At 57.8% G+C, this 19,592-nt stretch overlaps 3 protein-coding genes across 3 annotated transcripts; 2 read left to right on the top strand and 1 right to left on the bottom strand.

The window, feature by feature from the left end:
* Positions 1 to 2,689: 2,689 nt before the first annotated feature.
* Positions 2,690 to 12,106, top strand: SLC17A7 (solute carrier family 17 member 7). Its single transcript, XM_061173189.1, has 12 exons — positions 2,690 to 2,766; positions 6,883 to 7,135; positions 8,080 to 8,198; positions 8,484 to 8,598; positions 8,678 to 8,765; positions 9,034 to 9,120; positions 9,212 to 9,354; positions 10,004 to 10,153; positions 10,328 to 10,460; positions 11,121 to 11,231; positions 11,441 to 11,568; positions 11,813 to 12,106. Exons 1-12 carry the CDS (start codon positions 2,705 to 2,707, stop codon positions 12,104 to 12,106), a joined length of 1,683 nt encoding a protein of 560 aa, XP_061029172.1. The 5' UTR covers positions 2,690 to 2,704.
* A 1,443-nt stretch (positions 12,107 to 13,549) lies between these two features.
* On the bottom strand, positions 13,550 to 15,832 carry GFY (golgi associated olfactory signaling regulator). Its single transcript, XM_061174545.1, has 3 exons — positions 14,653 to 15,832; positions 14,206 to 14,379; positions 13,550 to 13,749 (listed from the first exon to the last, which is right to left on the bottom strand). The coding sequence occupies exons 1-3, from the start codon at positions 15,830 to 15,832 to the stop codon at positions 13,550 to 13,552; spliced, it is 1,554 nt and encodes a 517-aa protein (XP_061030528.1).
* A 2,536-nt stretch (positions 15,833 to 18,368) lies between these two features.
* On the top strand, positions 18,369 to 19,161 carry PTH2 (parathyroid hormone 2). The gene is made up of 2 exons (XM_061174264.1): positions 18,369 to 18,487; positions 18,987 to 19,161. Exons 1-2 carry the CDS (start codon positions 18,369 to 18,371, stop codon positions 19,159 to 19,161), a joined length of 294 nt encoding a protein of 97 aa, XP_061030247.1.
* The last annotated feature ends 431 nt before the right edge of the window (positions 19,162 to 19,592 follow it).

Raw genomic sequence — 19,592 nt, 5'->3', positions numbered from 1 at the left:
GTCCCCCTTCATGTTCCCTTTTGGCCTCTTCCAGTCACTCAGGCTAGTCATACTGAGCAGTGTCCTGACCACACCAGTTTTTTACACCTTTTCTTAGTTTCTGCTGTTCCCCTGCTTAGTATCCTCTTCTCCAGTACACCTACCCAGGTCTACTCCAGTACCTCTGGTTGTTTGCCCTCACAGGGCACATCTCCTTACTCTACACCCATGCCCTGCCGCGACCCTCCCAGTCATCCCTTTTAGTGAGCTTTTCCTGGGAAGCTTTTCAAACTTCAGGCTTTCTTTGATCTTCCTTGGCTGAGTTAGAATCCTCCTCTGGTGGTCCCCAGTACCCAGTGATACTCTCATTAGAGCTATGTCCCCTATGGTGTGACAATGCCTGATGCCTAGTAGGAACTCAATAAATACCTGTTGAGTTCATGAATGATCGCCAACACACTCTTCTTCCATAGTGAATCCTAGCAGGATAGGTAAATGCAGGAGCCTCAGTGGTAGATGTTGAAAGAAGAGCGAGGAGGCCAGTGTGGCTGGAACTGAGTGAATTGGGTGGGGAAAGAGGGATTAGATGGTGAGAAGGTGAAAAGGTTTGGGGATGACATTGGGTAGGGTCCCTTGGGCCTCGGAAATAGCGAACTTGGGCGCCGTGTCCACCAGAGGGCGCAACGCAACTTCAGCCCGTTGTCTCAGAGAACTACAACTCCCAGCGGCCCTCGGAGTAAGCGGCCCTTCAGAAGCAAATGGTGAAGTCCAGCGGCCGCTGGGACTTGTAGTTTGCATGGGAACCCTCCGTGGGAGGAAGAAGAACTCATTCCCGGGTCCCGAAAGTGTGGGGCTGGGTCCTCTCTGCCTTCCTCGGTCTCCATGGTGATGGTTCCGGCGAAGGCCCGGGATTTGGCAGCTGCTGGGCCCCCTTCCCACTCCTTCCTCCTCACCATCTGCTCCACCTTCACACCTGGCCCGGAGCCGCGACCGCCGCCTCCGCACCCAGACCGGGGATTCTGTCACCACAGGGTGGCGCGTGTGGACGAATCCGCGGGCTACTCCTCCCTGACTCTGGAGTCCGAGCCCCAGGCTCCCTCCTCCCTCTGACCCAGGAGTCTCAGCCCCCAGCCTCTCCTCCCTGGGAATCCGGGGTTTTCTCAAACATAGGCAAAATTGTGACACCCAGAGGCCAGCGAGACAAAGCTAGAGGCTGCGGCAGGCAGCGGCTGCCGGGCCACCCCTTCCGTGGAGCCCGCCCGCTGCGCCGGCTGCTCCCTCCCACTCCCTCGCGGACCTGTGCCACATCATGAAAATTTAATCTCAAATGTATTTTTGGCCAGACCCAGGGAGGCAGTGAGGAAAGGAGCACCCTCCTGGGGCCTGGATCTGGCGTCGGAAAGAGGGGCTGGCGGCGAAAGGAGCGGGGCAGGACCTGCCAGCGGGCTGGAGACAGGTCGAGGTTCAACCCCAGAGGGGCGGGGCTGGAATTCAGGGGTGGAGTAAGAAATCAGGGGCGGGGACAGATCCCGGGCGGGGCGGGGACAGATCCCAAAAGGTGGGGCAGAACTCAGGTGCGGGGAGAGGACTCAGTAGCTGGGGACAGAACTCACGGACGTATTCCTGGTGCCGATTCCAGGGGGTGTGGGCAAATATCAAAGCAGGGACAGATCCCAGGGGAGGGGACAGAACTCAGGGGTAAAGAAATATCCAAGGGGACACAACTCAAGGGGTGGGGACAGAACTCAGGGTGGGGAGAGAACTCAAAGGGCGGAGATAGATCCGAGGCTAGGGAGGGAATAATGACCAGCAACTGGGGGTGGAGGGAGTATAACTATAAGGGATGAACTCAGATGGGAAGGAAATCGGAAATGAAGGAACTGGAAGGCGGGATGCGCCTAGAGGGGAAATAGAACTGGAGGGACATGAAATTCAAAAGGGGAAAATGGAAACAGGTGGATGGGAGTCAAGGGTGAAGAAACTGGATGGGGAAGAACTAGAAGGGACAATGGGTGTATCGAAATGGGGGTTGGAATCTAGGGAGGGGGAAGGAATTCCCTGAATGAGAAAAGAACCCTCTGAATGAGAAAGTTGGAACTGAGGATGTGGCGGCCTGGGGATGGAGGGCGCTGGGCAGGATGTGGAACTGGAGGGCACAGAAATTCGGAGGGATAGGGCTGGGAGGATGAAACGCAAAGGAAACTCAGAGGAAGATGAAACTGTAGGGGATGAAAATGTGGGGACGAAATTAGGGGGAACTGAATTGGGGGGAGCAAATCTCAGATGGGAAAGAACTCGGGAGGAGAGAAAATCTGGGGTAGAAGGAGCTGGTGGGGGATGGATGAGGGGGGAGTAATTCCGGGAAGGGACAGAACCGGGGGCGATGCAACCCAGACAAGTGAGTTCAGAACCCAGAGGCGTGGTCTTGGAGTGGAAGGGCGAGGCAAGAACCGGGATGGAGGGCTGCGAAAGGTGGGCGGGACTAGAATACAAGGGGCGGGGTCTAGCATGGATGGGCGGGGCCTCTCCTTGCCCCACCCCATCCCCCGACGCTGAGTCCAGTGACAGCCCCCAGACAGCCCGCACTCGCAGCCTCCTTCCCCCCGAGCGGAGCTGCGGGGCCGGCCGGGCCGGGGCGGACCCCGGGTACCCGGACGCGGCCGCCCGGGCCCGCGGGCGGGGGGATCGGCGGGGCGGGGGGGGACCAGCAGCAGGGGCAGCCACCATGGAGTTCCGCCAGGAGGAGTTTCGGAAGCTGGCGGGTCGTGCCCTCGGGAGGCTGCACCGGTGAGCGCGGTGGGGATCCTGGGCGGGGAAGAGCGCTAGGGTCCGAGGAGGACGCTCATTCCCACCTGGGCGCAGACGGACAGCTAGACAGGCGATACCCATGGGTGGGGGGGCACCCATCTGTCCAGTTTTCTCCCTCGGTCTCCGACGGCGCCGCTCTCCCTGGTCTTGTCTCATCCATCATTTTTCTGCGCCCCACCCCATCCCAGGCTCTGTTCTTTTCTCTGGGATTATATATCCCCCTTGTTTGGGTCTCTGACTCCCTCCCCCACTTCTGGGTCTCCGTTCACCTATCTTCTCTCTGCCTCCTCTCTTTAGATCTCTGTTCCTTCTCTCTAGGTCTCTGTTTCCTTTTATCTCTGAGTCTCTGTCCCGCTCTCTGGCCATTGCTCTCACTAGTTCTCTACAACCCCTCTGTCTAGGTCTTTGTCGCTCTCTCTCTGAATCTCTGTCCCCCAACTCCCTGCCCTAGGGCCTCTGACCCTCTCCTTTGGGTCTCTGACCCTCTCTCTGGGTTTTTATTCCTCCACCCCGGGTCTCTCCATCTCTGTGTGTTTGCCAGTTTCCATCTCTCAGAGAGTTTAATCTGAAGCTAAATCGGATTGGGGCCCATTGGTCCTTGTCCTTGAGGAGAGTTAAGCTGGCAGGAAGAAGCCAGGGTATCCTGGGTCTCTGGTGGAGAAGGGAGTTGCCGGCCAAAAATTAGGCTCCTGGGGTAGGACAGACTTCCCAAAGGGTACAGGCTAGAGCTCAGAGGGACTTCCTTCCAGCCAAAGAGATGACCCCCCTGACCTGGGTGTCCCCAGAGCAGTCTGGACACCTCTCCCGAGTCTCTCACCCCCAACCCCAGCCCTGGCTCCAAGTCAGAGAAATTACTCAGCTGCGGAGAAGCCTAAAAATATCTGGCCACAGTGCGGGGAGGAGATGGCCTCATCAGCACCATGCCCCTGCCGCCATTCCCTCAGACCCTTGGGTCCCCTTGGCCCACAGCTCTGATCCCATCTTTGATTGACCAGCTCACTAGACCATGCAAGTCCTTCTCTAAGTCTAACACTAGCCCTGCTTGCTGCAGATCACCTCCTAGCTCCAAAGTTACCCCACCCTTCAGTAACGTGAGAGATGGGAATAAAGCTGGACAGAAGGGAGGGGGCAGGAGGATGGCACAGTGATGGGAGGGGGGTGGGGAGATGAGATAACCTCACCCCTTCTTTTCCTAATCTTCCAGCCCCTCCCCACCCTTTTTCTCACCTCCTTTCACGAGTTTCTCAAAATACATCAGTGTGAAGTCGGGAGAGGGAGAGAGACGTGCTGGTGGAGGGGCTGGGAAGGGGGACAGCAGCAGGAGGGATGTGTTTCTCAGGCCCTCTCCCTCAGTCTCCGTTTCTCAGCTTCTCTGTGTTTGGGTTTCTCTCCATCTGTCTCTGCCTTACCGTCACCTCTCTGAGCTGCCTTCTGAGCCCCTAGAGACCCCAGAGTTCAGGGCTCCCACCAGGACAGTCACCAAGGAGTCTGAGCCCAGAAGAGCATCTGAATCCTGGGGTTCACTTTGATGGTTGGCGAGACGGGGGGAATGCCCTGTATTGGACACAACACCCTGATTCCTTTTAATCCTCTAGACAAAGCTGGGGAAACTGAAGCACAGTTGGAAAAGGGGGGGAAAACAATGGCTGAATAAATACGGCATCATTCGAACCCAGGTCAGTCTCCCTACCAAGTCTGGGATGGAGGCTGCAGACTTCCTCGAGATGAGTGATGCTGGAGTGGGTGGAAAACTCCCTCAGACCAGGAAACACATGGTAACCCAGGTGACTTGAGGCAAGGACAAGGGGGGGAAGGGGAATACAGGAGAGATAGGCGCCAAAATACCTCCTTTCTGAGAGCCAGGCCTTGGGAGGGGTGATGCTGAGGGCCAGGAAGTGGTCAGGCCCCATTGCTACTCTTGTGTGTGACCTTGGACATGGTACTTCCACTTCCTGAGCCTCAGTTTCCTCAGTTGTACAATAGGAAGATAAGGGAGAACCAAAGGGATATAAGAGAACAGAGACCTGGGACGGGGGAGAGGGGAGTGGACTGAGAATCTGCAAGAAGCAGAGGCAGAGACCCAGAGAGGCAGGTTGAGACACCGTCTTCATTTTGGTTACCTGCCTCCTAAGTGCTGCTTTTCCTCACCACCAAGTCCCTAGACCTGAGTTCCAGGCATCCAGAGAGGAAAAGGGACCCCATCCAGGGTCTCCCCTCTCTGTTCTTGTCCTCTGTGAAGTATTGGGGCCACCTTCATCTCTGCATCCCTGGTTCTCTTCTTCTGAAATGATAATATCACCTTGAAGTTCCCTCTTTGTAACCTCACATTCTACTCTTGCCCCCATTTTATAGGTATGGAATACTGAGACTGCCTCCCTCGGTTTAGAAAGCCTTGATCTAAGATCTATGTCCTAGTATTAACAATAAACATCACATTTCAGGGGCTGCAATCATATCTTGAGTTTCAGGGTCAAATAGCATGTGAGAGAAACCTGGGTCAAATTCTAATCTCATTGGCTGGCCTGTTCTGATGGGGGGCAGTCTCTACCACCCTGTGCTATTCATTCTGGGGGCTTCCATTCCCCTCTCTCTGGCTCTCTGCCCAGGGTTTCATTCCGCATCCCGCTAGGTTCTGTCAGCTCCCCCGTCCCTTTCTCCACCCACCGCCCATTTCTTAACCCCCTCCTCCACTTCCTTAAGTTCTAGGATGGGGAGGGCTGCTGTTCTCATCTCTTCCACCCGCCTCCTCCCAGACCGTCTGGCTGTTCTTTCCTCCCCCGTCCCAGTCTCCCTCGCCTCCATCTGTTCTAGCCCCTTCCTGGGATCCAGCCCGATCCCCTGGCTGCCTACCCGCCTCGGAGCGGGGCCGCACCTCACAAATCATATCCCTAGTCTGTCTCTCCTCACGCTCCTAGTCTCTCCATCTTTCTCTCAGCGTTCTGGGTCTCTGCCTCTGTGTTCTCTCTCCTGGGTTTCTGTCCCTTTCCTTCTCAGAGTCTTTGTGCTGTCCCCCACCTTCTCTCAGGGTCTCTGCCCCTGTCTTATTCTCTTCTTGACTGGATGTCTGTCTCTCTCTCTCTGGATATCTGTCCCCTTCTCTCTGGGTCTCTCTCCTTCCTCTGTGTCTCTGACCCTCTTTCTCTCAGCCTCTGCACTCCCCACCCTGTCTCTGTAGCCCTCCTTTTGAATCTTTCCACACCCGTCTCAGGGCACCTCTTTCTCCCTGCAGCCTCTCTCTGGATTTGAGGTGGCCCTCCAAGTACCCTATACATCATCACAGACTCAATCCTGGATCCAGAACAGGCGGGGGCGAGAGCCTCACTGGGGACTGAGCCAATCCCCCTACCAGGGCCATCTGTCCCTTGCCAGGACACCTCCCGCCACTCCTCCTCCCTACCCCCTAGGCTGACAGCCTGAACTCAAGGTTCTCCAGGGATATCCAGCTGGGCTGCTGGATTCCAGTGCCCTGGACGTCTCCGCACCCCCCAATCCCTGGGAATGGGCTTCCAGTGGCTGAATGGAGTCAGCTGGATGTCAGGCCCACAACTGGTGCCTGGAAGCAGGGAAGGGCATGCCACAGGGGGCAGGGGAGGAGGGGGGACCGTATATATAGCAGACGTGGCTGAGAAGCATCTGTTCTTTTGACACCTTTGCTGAAGCATCTCCTTAGCGCCTTTTGCTTCCTCAAATAGGCTCATATCTGGAAGAGGGAGCTGGAGAGTGTCTCTGGACCTTGGCGGGGAGGGCTGGGGTCACAGGGTTTTGGATCGCAAAGGGTAGCCTGGGTCTAAAACAACTGAGTCAAGAGGTGACAGGGCTGGGGGAGAAGGGAACTGAGGAGTTCCCCACTCGAGTCTGAGGGAGGAAGGGCCTGGGGGTGCGAATTCCTCATCTGAGGGAGATGGAGACCGGGGTCCAGATTCCTGGATCCAGAGGGGGAGAAGGGAGTCAGGGGCTGGACTCCTGGGGAAAGAGGGAGTGCGGGCTTAGAATCCCGGGTCTTGAAAAGCAGATTTTGCCCTGCCTGGACTTTTGTGTCATGGGAGGAGGGGGCTGGGGACTGGACGTCTGAGTCTGACCCTTGCTGCCTCTCAGTCTTCTGGAGAAGCGGCAGGAAGGTGCAGAGACGCTGGAGCTGAGTGCTGATGGGCGCCCGGTGACGACGCAGACCCGGGACCAGCCGGTCGTGGATTGCACCTGCTTTGGTCTCCCTCGCCGCTACATTATCGCCATCATGAGCGGCCTGGGCTTCTGCATCAGCTTCGGCATCCGCTGCAACCTGGGCGTGGCCATTGTCTCCATGGTCAACAACAGCACGACCCACCGCGGGGGCCACGTGGTGGTGCAGGTAGCTCAGGGCGGATGCTACCTCAGGCTGCTGATAACAGTGCCCACGCCCTCTGATGACGTCACATCCGTCCACACCACGCCCCTTCCACACCACAGCCTGAGTAGCCCCGCCCATTTGTGCTGCCCCCTCAGCTCCATCTCATCTCGGGGCTCTTCCCTTCCTAAGCCCCGCCCCCATCTAAATGAAGCCCTGCCCCTATTTGTTTCAGGTCTCTGATTTCAAAATGCGGACTGCCCATCATTAGGTTCCCTATGTGTTGCCCCTGCTCCATTTTGGGCTTCCTAGCAACTTTGCTCCACCTGTGTCCCACACCTGTTCCAGTGTTGCATCTTAATCCCAGATGCAACTCAGGTTCCACCGTGAATTTTGATTCTGGATTTTCTGAAGTTCCACCGTTGCTTAAATCCCTCCCCCATCTGCTCTGGTCGTTACCTAAAGCTCCGCCTCATTTCAGACTTTCTCCCTATTTTAATTTCGGTATAGGCCATGACCCCGCCTCAGAAAAAAATTCCTGATTTGGGCTGTGGCCTACCCACCCCTTGTTCCCTTCCAATCAGGCCCGACCCTTTGGCTACTTCTTGTCCCTGCCTAGACCCCATCCTGGTCAATCAGCAAACGGTTTGTACATTGGTTAGAAGTGGAGAAAGAACCCCCACCCCCATATATGGGCCCCTAGACATTCAGAGAAGGGACCCTGAGACAGGGAAGCAGGCAGAGCTAGGCTTCTAGGCAGCAACAGGCCCCCTGCTAAGGTAGTGCGGTCTTAGCAACATGGAGGAGCAGAGTTGGGGTAGGTGGCACGAGCTCCGATTGGCAGGTGTTTTGAAGGCGAGAGGGGATCCTTGTTGCTGATTGGATGAGGGACTGTCTGTGGGTGCTGATTGGTGGAGGAGCAGAACCTGGGGCAGAGATGCTGGTTTGATGTGACTTTTGGCCCACAGAAAGCTCAGTTCAGCTGGGATCCAGAGACTGTTGGCCTCATACACGGCTCCTTTTTCTGGGGCTACATTGTCACCCAGATTCCTGGAGGATTTATTTGCCAAAAATTCGCAGCCAACAGGTATGGGGTGGGGTCTCAAAGTGGGCGGCAGAGTGTGGGTGGAGTTAGAGGGTTTGGCCTTGCATTTGGGGGCTGACTCCGGGAAAATGGGAGGAGCCTGGGTTCTGGACCAGGGTCCTAGAGAAAGGCGAGGCTTGTGATTGTGGAAGGTGGGGGGTCACAGAGAAGGTGGGGCCTGGGGTTCTGGGGGCGCAGGGCCTCGCCTGCTGTGGGAGGAAAGGGCAGAATCCTAGGTATGGCGGGATAGCTGGACTCTTTTCTCGGACCACGAACTCTTCCTATCAGGGTTTTTGGCTTTGCTATTGTGGCTACCTCCACTCTAAACATGTTGATCCCCTCGGCTGCCCGTGTCCACTATGGCTGTGTCATCTTCGTGAGGATCCTGCAGGGGTTGGTAGAGGTAAAGCTCCGCCCCCTATGACCCCCGCCGCCGTTCTAGCCTCGCCTCTTCTCGTTGACTTTGGCTTTCTCCTCCCTAGGGGGTCACGTACCCCGCCTGCCACGGGATCTGGAGCAAATGGGCCCCGCCCTTAGAGCGGAGTCGCCTGGCAACAACAGCCTTTTGCGGTGAGAGGAAGGGGCTGGGATCCAGGCTTGTGGGTCTGAGGATGTAGGGGGCTGGAGTATGGACTCTTAGGTCTGAGGAAGGAGGGGAATGAGGGCTTGGCCTCCCGGGTCTGAGAGAGGAGGGGGCTGGTGACCCAGACTGAAGTATCCGAGGGAGGAGGGGCTGTGGCCTGTGCATCTGTGTCCCAGAAAGGTGGGGGCTGGGAATCCGCTCTATTGCATTTGAGGGAGAATGGGACTCTTCTCCATCCTGTATCATCCCCCATAGGTTCCTATGCTGGGGCAGTGGTCGCGATGCCTCTCGCCGGGGTCCTGGTGCAGTACTCAGGATGGAGCTCTGTGTTCTACGTCTACGGTGAGGGGCCCGGACGCCTGGGTCCGGGTGGCGCTGGGGCAGAGCGAGGCCGGTCGTCACCTCGCTTCCATCCCCCTCCTGACACCCCCAGGCAGCTTCGGGATCTTCTGGTACCTGTTCTGGCTGCTCGTCTCCTACGAGTCCCCGGCGCTGCACCCTAGCATTTCCGAGGAGGAGCGCAAGTACATCGAGGACGCCATCGGCGAGAGCGCCAAACTCATGAACCCCGTCACGGTCCGGGCCCAAGCCTGCGGGGCGGGGGCGTGGTGGGGAGAGGAGAGATATCGAGGCAGGGACGCAGGAGAAAAATGGGCTTTGAACCCGCACTGCATGTTGATCTTGGTGGGTTTCCATAGACATTTAGAGGAGACTTGATGGGAACGCAAGGTGGATGGAGCTAGAACCTAGGAGGCGGGGTTAAAGCCCGGAGAGAACGGCATTAGCAGGTGCTGAGAGCAGGGCTCGGTGGCGAGGTGGGCGGAACCACTGATGGGCGTGGTTAAACCTGCAGAGGCGGATTAGAATGTGAGGTTTTGCTTAGACCTTGGGGTGGGTGAGGCTAGAATTAGGGGGCGTAATTGGATGGAAAGAGACTCTTGGGTCCATTTATGAGTCTCTGAAGGTCATCGTGGGCTCCGGACACCTGCCAACCTGAGGGCCAATGTAGAGTCGGGACCCCTGCATCCCTGAAGTGTTACTGTGAGGCTAGGATGCCAACGTTCCTATGGGGACGTGGTCAGGCTGGCGACCCTGCGTCCTTGGAGGTTTTAGTGAGATCGGGAAACCTGGGTCTCTGCGGGACTATAGTGGGATCCCTGTAGGGACACGGAGAGCGCCCAGCCCCGCTCTCTGTCTTAGCCGTCCCTCCTCTCGCCCACCACAGAAGTTTAACACACCCTGGCGGCGCTTCTTCACGTCCATGCCAGTTTACGCCATTATCGTGGCCAACTTCTGCCGCAGTTGGACGTTCTACTTGCTTCTTATCTCCCAGCCCGCCTACTTCGAAGAAGTGTTCGGCTTTGAGATCAGCAAGGTTGGGCCCAGAAGGGAGGGTGCTGCGGGAGCGGCGGGGGTTGAGGGGGGAAGGAGAGGGACCTGGATCCCAAGGGGTTGGAACGGGGCACAGGGAGGAGCCAGTGGTACCTGAACCGTGGAGACCCCGGGCACGTGGCCCCTGAGCCCCCTCCCTGTACACCCGCTGGCGCAGGTAGGCCTGGTGTCAGCGCTGCCTCACCTGGTCATGACCATCATCGTGCCCATTGGAGGCCAGATCGCCGACTTCCTCAGGAGCCGCCGTATCATGTCCACCACCAACGTGCGCAAGTTGATGAACTGTGGGGGTGAGTGGGGCGGGGCCTGGATCTGGTCTGGGACAGCCTGGGAGGGGCAGAGCGCCGTGGGGCAGATCTAGGGGGCCGGACTCTGGGGAAGGAGCAGAGGTCAGAGGGCGTGCCCAGGGGCGCGTCCAAAAAGGCTGAGCCAGGGTGAGACCAGACTTGGCTGGAACAGAATGGCAGGTGGCAGCCTCAGGGGCCGAGGGGTAGAAGGGCAAGGCAGGTATGGCTGTCCAGGTGGAGCAAAGGCGAGGCCACGTTGGGTCTGGAAGGACGGGGTCTATACGAGGCTGGCCAGAGTAGGATGGGAACTGGGTGATGAAGAGGGGGGACCTGGAGAGACAAAGGTCTGAGTGTAATGAATAGGGACAGAGGGAAGGTGCGAAGGTGCCTGGGTGGGGTCTGGACCCTGCGTCTTCAGGGCGTGGCCTAGTCAGTGGGTGGGGCCACGGAGGGCCAGGTCGGGGCGGCGAGCCTGTGCGCGTGGCCAAGGGCCAGGCATTGGGGAGGTGAGGGCTTGGTTAGGGCGGGCGCGGACAGAATGGGGAACAAAGCCAGGGACAGGCGTGGAAGTGCCCAGACTGGGGCGAATAGGGGTCGGCTGCGGCGGGAACGGGTCTGGAGAGGCGTGGGGCGGCCTGCGCTCAGATAAGCGGCTCTCTGTAGGCTTTGGCATGGAAGCCACGCTGCTGCTGGTGGTCGGCTACTCGCACTCCAAGGGCGTGGCCATCTCCTTCCTTGTCCTCGCAGTGGGCTTCAGCGGCTTCGCCATCTCTGGTGAGAACCGCCGATCCGCCCCTGGGGGAACTCTGGTCACCTCTGTGGGGAACTTCCTGGCTCAGGAAGGGGACCTCCCAGCCTCGCAAAAGGTGGACTAAAAAGCCAGAACGGCGGGGAGGGGGGAGGTAGGGGTGGGGGAGGTAGGGGTGGGGGAGGAGTCACTCGAGCGAGAATCGGCTGTGACGTCTCCTGGCTCGCCTTGCCAGGGTTCAACGTGAACCACCTGGACATCGCCCCGCGCTATGCCAGCATCCTCATGGGCATCTCCAACGGCGTGGGCACGTTGTCCGGCATGGTGTGCCCCATCATCGTGGGTGCCATGACTAAGCACAAGGTCCGCGCGCGGGCCCTGACCCACTTGCCCTCCAAATTTGTGTATATTACCTTCCTGACGTGCGTCACCCTCCCTGGGCTCCATCCCTGCCCTCTCTGGGTCTCTTTTAGCCTCTTTCTGGATCTCGGTCTCCCTTTCTCTGGGCCTCCCTGCGCCCCACCCCCACCCCCCCCCCGCTCAGGTTCTCTCTCCACCTCCTGTTTCTCTGTCCTCTGACTTCACCTCCCCATTGTCCCCGCCCCAGACTCGGGAGGAGTGGCAGTATGTGTTCCTCATTGCCTCCCTGGTGCACTATGGAGGAGTTATCTTCTACGGGGTCTTCGCTTCCGGAGAGAAGCAGCCGTGGGCGGAGCCTGAGGAGATGAGCGAAGAGAAATGTGGCTTTGTTGGCCACGACCAGCTGGCTGGCAGTGACGAAAGCGAAATGGAGGATGAGGCTGAGCCCCCCGGGGCACCCCCTGCTCCCCCTCCCTCCTATGGAGCTACACACAGCACAGTTCAACCCCCAAGACCCCCACCCCCGGTCCGGGGCTACTGACCATGTGCCTCCCACTGGATGGCAGTTTCCAGGACCTCCATTCCACACATCTCTGGCCTGAGTGACACTGTCAAGGAACCCCAGTCCTCTCTGTCCTGCCTCAGGCCTAAGAAGCACTCTCCCTTGTTCCCAGTGCTGTCAAATCCTCTTCCCCTCCCAATTGCCTCTCAGGGGTAGTGAAGCTGCAGACTGGCAGTTTCAAGGATACCCAAATTCCCCTAAAGGTTCCCTTCTCCACTTTTTCTGCCTCAGTGGTTTCAAATCTCTCCTTTCAGGGCTTTATTTGAATGGACAATTCAATCTCTTACTCTCTCTTGTGGTTTTGGGCACCTCCCCCTTTCCTTGAACCCCAGGGACTCTCAGGCTAAGCCCTGAGATTACTCAGCCCCCCTCCCCTTTCAGAAAAATTCAAGGTCTTCGTCTAGAAGTTTCAAATCTCTCCCAACTCTATTCTGCATTTTCCAAGTTGGTTTACCTAATCACCCATCCCTGACATTCTAGGGATTGATTCTCACCAGCGTTTCTGAGGGGAAATGGCAGTTTCAAGCACCCCCCCACACACACCTCTTCACCCTTCCCTCCACCAGCATATTCTGCTGAAGCACCAAATTCCCCAAGACCTTCTCCCTAGCTTAGCACAATACCTAGGGAAACAACCAAAATGGCAGTTTTAACAATATGCCTCTCTTCATTCCCATGCACTTTTTCTGACACGGTTTTCAGGTCTAAATAGTGGCTGCTCAAGTCCATCAACTCAATGGTTTGAAGCCACCGGCATTGAACTTTCCCATGGTGGTTCAAGATGCTCCTCTTCCCCCCAATTCCTTGCACTTTATTCTTCTGGGTGGTTTCAAACTACCCTGATTTTCTCAGTGGCCATTTGTTGCCTCCCTCAGGGGCTAAATGACTCCAAATCTGGGATCCTTCCCCTCTCAGATTCCCCTATTTCGGCTTAGAATTTGGGGAACATATATAGGAGAAGTCACAGAATCCCAGGAAAGGGAATGGGGCTGGGGAAAAGGGGTGCTTTTCCCCGGGGCAGGGTTGTGTCTTTGTGTCTCTGTCTCTGTGATTGTAAATCCTGCCCTGCCCCTCTCCCAATAAAATGCTTTGGTGTACACACCCAGTCGTCATTGGCCTTGGGAGTCCCCAGCACGCTTCTCCCTGAGACCCAGGAGTCCAGGCCCCCAGACTCCTCCCTCCTCACATCTGGGATCCTAGGACCCCAGCCACTCTCCTCCCCCAGGACTTAGGCCAGAGGAGTTGTCTAGCTGTGGGAACACGTGATTTATTCGTCCTTAGAGTATGTTCTCCGCTGACATCTAAAGCATCTCTGCGTGTTGGACCCTCTATCCGAGAGGACCCCTATGTAGCAAAGCGGGCCAGGAGGACAGGACCTCTGGGTCCTTCCTCCGTCTGGGGAAGGTGCAGGTCTTGAGGGGCTCACACGAAGTTGTTGGGGAGCGTGGAGGGGGAGAGAGGTTCCAGGTGCTGGGGGCGGCCCCCGCGGGGCGGCGGAGGCAGTTTGGGTGGCAGTGGGGGGGTGGACGGTGGCTGCTTGGTAGCGATGTGTGAAGGGACCCAGGCGTCCGGCGCATAAAAGTAGAGGTTGTAGGGGTCCTTCGGGGCGTCCAAATGCATAACTGTGGGGACAAAGGAACAAGGTCATCCATAGGCTGACAGGGGGCCTGTCCCCTCTACTGAGCCGCTGGCCAATGAGGAGACAGGGAAGAGGATTCCGACCTTCCATTGGAGCGGGGTTTTCGAATTAAAGGGCCCCTGAATAGACGAGGAGGCGTGGCGTCCACGCAGCAGGGGCGGGGCCTGCCGCGCTCCTGGAGGGGAAGGGGCGGGGCTTGTAGGGACCTGCAGCTCCTAGCGTGCGGCAACTCCCGGCTGGGCTGGGGGCGGAACTGGACATGTGTGTGTGAAATTTCAGAATACTGGGGGGCAGAACCTGACCCTGGAGGGTTCAGGGCTTCTACTGATCTTGGATGGGGACCTGTTCTTTTAGGTAGGGCGCCCTGAAGTGTCAGGCGAAACCAGGTTAAGGAAACGTGCAGGCATTCAAGGAGCGGGACGCTACAGGGGTTGCTCACCCGGTTCATCTCCGTCGTTCGGGAGCCGGTGGTGTGCGAAGGGCCGGTGTCGAGCCGCCCGGCGGTAGAGACACCACAGGAGCAGGAAAATGCCAATAAGCAGCCCGGTCCCGGCGAGGAATAGGCACAGGGCCCCGCCTGCCTCGCCCCGGGGACGCCCCACCAGGGTCACGCCTGAAGGAAGGAGGCCCAGGAACAGCAATCTAAACTCCTAGCCTCCTCCACCCTCAGACCCAGGAACCCAGATCCCACCCTCCTCCTCCCTTGGATCCGGGAACCCCGGCCCCCAGTCTCTCTTCCCTCAGACCCCGCAGTACCAGCCCTCAGCCTCCTCCCCCCTTCAGACTCCGAAGAGGGGCTTACAGCCTTCTCCTCCTTTCGACCCAGGAGTCCGGCTCCCAGGGCCCTCCTCCCTCAGACCCAGGAGTCCGGGTCCTAGTCCCTCACCAGTCTCCTTCACTCGCTCCACCACGATGATAGTGTTGACTCTCTCACCTCGGCTGCGCCGCTGGGGGGCCCGCGGAGTGACAGGGGCCGGCTGATTGGGGGGCCCTGGAGGAGCAGGGGACCTCACAATCCGGGCTGAGGGAGGAAGGGCGTCGGGCCCTTTAGGGCTAGAGTTCTGGGGGACTTGCAGATCAACGGTCCCAGGAGATTCTGAGGTGGGCAATTTAAGGGTGTCGGGCTGGGTGGCTGCAAGTGTTTCTGATTTGGGATTCAGGGGTAGCTCATTTAGGGCAGTAACTTCTTCCTTGAAGTGTGCAGGCGTTTCTGGGGGAAGACTAGTGGAGATCTCAGGATCAGAGGCTGGGAGGGTCTCTGTTGCATCTTGGTAGCCGGTAGTGGGGAATTCTGTTTGGGGAATTTCAGTGGGGTTGGGATTGTGGCCTACATGAGATGCTGGGTGGGGGGTTTTGGTAGGGTCAATATGGAGTGTCTGGAGGAATTCAGAATTTGGGGTCTCAGTGGTGTCAGGGTCATGGGTCTCTGGAGATTTGGGGTCAAAAGTCTTGGTGGGGTCAGGATTTGGGGTCTCAGGGGCTTCTGCATGTGAGATTTCAGTGGAGCTATGTTTGTAAATCTCTGGGGATTCTTGGTGTGGAGCTTGTGTAGGGGCAGGGTTTGGGGTTTCAGGAAATTCTGGGTGTGGAGTTTTGGACGAATTAGGTTTGGAGGTCTCAGGGGATTCTGTGTGTGGAATTTCAGTTGGGTCAGGTTTGGGGGTCTCAGAAGGTTCTGGATGTGTCATTTTGGAGGGTTTAATTTGGAGGGTGTCCAGGGATTCTGATATTGAGGTGTTGAGTGAGTTAGGTTTGGGGGCCTCAGGAGACTCTGGGTGTGGGCTTTCTCGGAGGTCAGTGTTGGGGGTCTCAGTGAATTCAAGGGGGGAGGGCTCAGGGGAAACCGCATGAGGTGTCTTGCAGGGCTCAGGATAAGCGGTCCTGGGGGATTCTGGGTTACGCCCATTGAGAGTGGAATTTCCAGATGCAGGAGGGGAGGGCTGAGAGGGGTGGTCTATCCGCGAGAAGTCGGAACCCTCAGGCGGTGAGGCCGAAGGGGCAGCCTTGGAACCCAGCCAGGCGAAGAGAAAGACGAGAAGGAAGAGGATCGGGCTGAAGGATTTCATAGCTCTGGGATTTACCTGTAGCAGTGGGGGAGCGGGAAGGAAGGGGTTAAAGCCAGAAGTCGCCCAGGAGGTGACTCCGGAGGCCACGCCCACTGGTCTCCGGGTAGACCGCGTCTCCGCCCAGCTCGGGGCACCAGGTAAAGGAGAAGCCACCTGCAACTCCCTGAAGGCTGTGAGGCGGTAGCCGCCGTAGCTAAGGGAGACTGAGGCACAGGGCTTCTTGGGAGTCGTAGTAAATTTCCTTATCTGTTTCCCTAAGGGGTCCCAGGAAAATTGGGAAAGAAAGACACCTTTCCAAGCCCCCAGACCTCCTTGACTTCAGCTTCGAAGGGTGTAGACCTCTGAGGGGGACATGGGATTTCTTCCTCTCCAAGAGCCCTGGGGACACCTTGACTTAACAGTTGTTTACATTAGAGGAGGCTCAGAAGGAACGCCTGCGGGCTGGGGGCCTGAACGCCTGGATTTGAGGGAGGAGGGGGCCTAAATGCCTGTAACTGGGGGAGGAGGGAGACTCCTGGATCCTGGTCAAGAAGGCTGCTGGGGGTTCAGACTCCTGGCTCCCAGAGGGTGGAGGGCCCTAAATGTGGGTCTAAATTCCTAATTCTTTAGAAAAGAGAGGCTTGAAGGTTCAGATGCCTAGAATTTTGAGAGAGCAAAGCTTGGAGGGGGGCTGGATTACAGGGGAGAAAGGAAATGGGTGTCTGGAACTCTTCGGTCCTGAGTTAGAAGGAAATTGGGAACTCTGAGTCTTTGTCCTCCAGAGATAGGTGTATAAGGGTCTGGATTCCTCAGCCTTCAGGAGGAGAGAGCTGTGGGGCAGGACTCAGGTCTCTGTTTATTGAGGATGGAGCTGGGATCTCAAGGTCTCAGGGGCTGGTCTGGGGCAGAGATGCCTAGGTCTGTGGTCAGGTGGAGGTGGGGTGAGCGTACACCCAAATGGGACAGGGTCACTTGGGGTTTGGGGTCTCTTACCTGCTCAGTGGGGTCCAAGATAACAACAGGTGAGCAGAGCTGAATGCAGAAATCAGTGAATGCTGCAGAATGGCTCTGGGCAGGGCGGCAGGAGGTAGGGTCCCAGGGGTGCAGATGACACACCTGACCCCCACCCTGGGGATCCTGGGAGCCTAGCGACAGGCTTGAACTTTTACAGGGACAGAGATAAGGGACATTGTCTCTGGAGAGGGGAAGGGAGTTAGGGACTGGATCATTTGGTGGAGGGATGTGGCCCAACCAAGCTCTCCTCCCTGTGAAGCCAGGGGTCCCAGCCCTCTGCCCTCTCCTATACCCAAACCCGAGAATCCAGGTCTCGGGTAGCCTCCCACTTCAAGAGCCAGGAGTCGGGACCCTCAGACCTCTCCCCTCAGATCCCGGAATCCAGTTTCCCAGAGCCAGGCTCTGTTCCCCTCCTCTCTGGGGAACTATGAGTCTAGGTTCCCATGTCCTGTCAATCAGAGATTCAGATTGCTACTGCCCTTTGGGACTTCCCAACCTTTGCCTACCATTCCATTGTGTAGACAGCACCCTCTTAAGAGCCAGTGTTAGGGGGATTGGACCTTATCTTCACAACACCCCCAAGTTCCTCCCCGGGAAGGGCTTGGACACATCCTCAGGGAAGTCAGGGTCCTTGTCTGTCTCTTTCCCCTCTTTGCAGTGTCTCTAAGACTTTCCTGATTTTGCCTGTCACTATACCTGCCTTCACTGCCCCTCCCCCCGCACATACCCTTTGCTTTCTCTTACCAACCCCCCCCACCCCCCCACCCCCATTTCTCACTCTTTCTTTCTGGTTTTCTCACTGTCTGGATTCATCTCCGGACCTCTCTGTCCAGGCTGGCTGTCCTTCCATTTCCTGTCTTTCTGCGTGCTCTTTCCCTCATTCCTCCATCTCTAGCTGGCTCTCTTGGTCCCTTTCCCTCTCTTTTCTCTCTTCCTTCCTTTTCCCTTCTTTCTTCCTCTGTTGCTCCCTTTCTTCCTCTCTTTCCTTTTCTCTGTCATTCTGTCTTTGTCCTTCCCCGTCATGGTTACTTCATCTCTTTGTGTCTCTGCTTCTCCCCATCAGTCCCTCTTCTGTTGCCTCCCCCTGTCTCTCTTTCTCTCTGTCTCTGGCTTCTGCTCTGATGGTCCTTCCGCCGGTCTCTATTTTTATCCCTCTGACACACCCCCTGTGTCCACTTCTCTGTCTGTCTGTCTCTCCCCCTCCCAATTCTCTTCAGGTCCCAGCTCCTGGTCCCAATTAGTGGGTGGCCGCTAAGGCAGCGGCGGGGCCCCAACCCCCAGCTCCTCATTATCGCTGGCGGCTCCTAATGAGCCTGGGGGGGGGGTGACCTGGCGCCCCCAGCCCCCTGGTCTGCGTCACTGCCCGCTGCGGGGGTTGTGCAGGCGATATAAGGGGGCTGCCAGCCTCGCTGCCGGAACCCACTGCGCGGTAGGGGGCCCTGCAAATGGGCTGCAGGGGAGTGGGGGTGGATGGTGGGGCCGGGGTTCTGTTCTGGGCCAGGACACGGGCCTCACTGAGCTCTCTCCTGTCTCTCCACAGGTGATGGAGACCCGCCAGGTACCCAGGAGCCCCCGGGCGCGACTGCTGCTGCTGCTGCTACTTGTGTCCTGGGGCCACCGCACCGCCTCAGGAGCCGCCCTGCCTCCCGCGGGGGTCTTCAGGTACGTAGGACATCCAGGTCTCCCAGGAAGGGTGGGGACTCAGAGAGGTGGGAAGAGACCCAAAGAGAAAGGGGAACAGAGACTCAGAAAGGGGGAACAGAGACCCAGAGAGAGGACAGAGATGGGGGGTGGACAGGGAATCAGCAAGACAAAGAGATACACAAGGATTCTGAGAAAGGCTTTGAGAGACTTGAAAGGAGCCGAAGCAGGAACGGGTTCGTTCCTTGAGCAACGTTTACTGGGTCTTGGTGTGTGCCAGGCGCGCGCCGGGCGCTGGGGCCGGACAGGTGCATCAGACTCGGTCTCTGTACTCAAGAGGCTCCGAACCTGGTGAACACAGAGACGGAGACCCACACAGAGAAAGAGAGAGACAGGGGACAGAGACTGAGCCACTCCACAGACGGTGCAGTAACAGGGCTTCGAGTTAGACCGCGGGGAGGACAGTTGGCGGGCGTTGGGCCCGGATACATGGAAACCGCCACTTTCCATCTCCCGGCAGACTCCACACCCCCAGCCGGGCTTGGGCGGGTCCGGTCACCCCCCCCTCGCGGCGGAGCCTGGCGCTGGCGGACGACGCGGCCTTTCGGGAGCGCGCGCGGCTGCTGGCCGCCCTAGAGCGCCGCCACTGGCTGAACTCGTACATGCACAAGCTGCTGGTGCTGGACGCGCCCTGAACGCCCCGCCCGCCCCACCTTAATAAAGACCCTGCTGTGCGTCGGGACTGCGCCTCCTTCCTGTGCTTCGTGTGTGTGTGTGTGTGTGTGTGTGTAGCGGGAGGGTGTGTGTGTGCACGGGGGCGGGCCCTGCGTCCGCTACGCTGGCGTCTACCTCCAGTTCCCTCTCTCTTTTCTCATCTCCCACTCTACTCATCCTCTCTCTCTTTGCACTACCGCCCCAGCTCTGTCCTTTCCTCTCACTCTGTGCCTTTGTCCCTCTCCACTCGCATATCTGCTCCCACCCCACCCCCGACTCTGTCCCCTTCTCCTCTTGTTCTTTGTAACCTCCCAGGTCTCTGTCCCCCTCTGAGTCACTGCCCCTTTCTCTGGCTCTCTGTTGCTCTCTGGGTATCTGTCCTTCTCTCTTGGAGTCTCTATACTTCTTTTTC

This window comes from Eubalaena glacialis, chromosome 18, assembly GCF_028564815.1.
Source record: "Eubalaena glacialis isolate mEubGla1 chromosome 18, mEubGla1.1.hap2.+ XY, whole genome shotgun sequence".
NCBI lineage: Eukaryota > Metazoa > Chordata > Mammalia > Artiodactyla > Balaenidae > Eubalaena > Eubalaena glacialis.
This window is presented reverse-complemented; position numbering and strand designations above follow the sequence as displayed.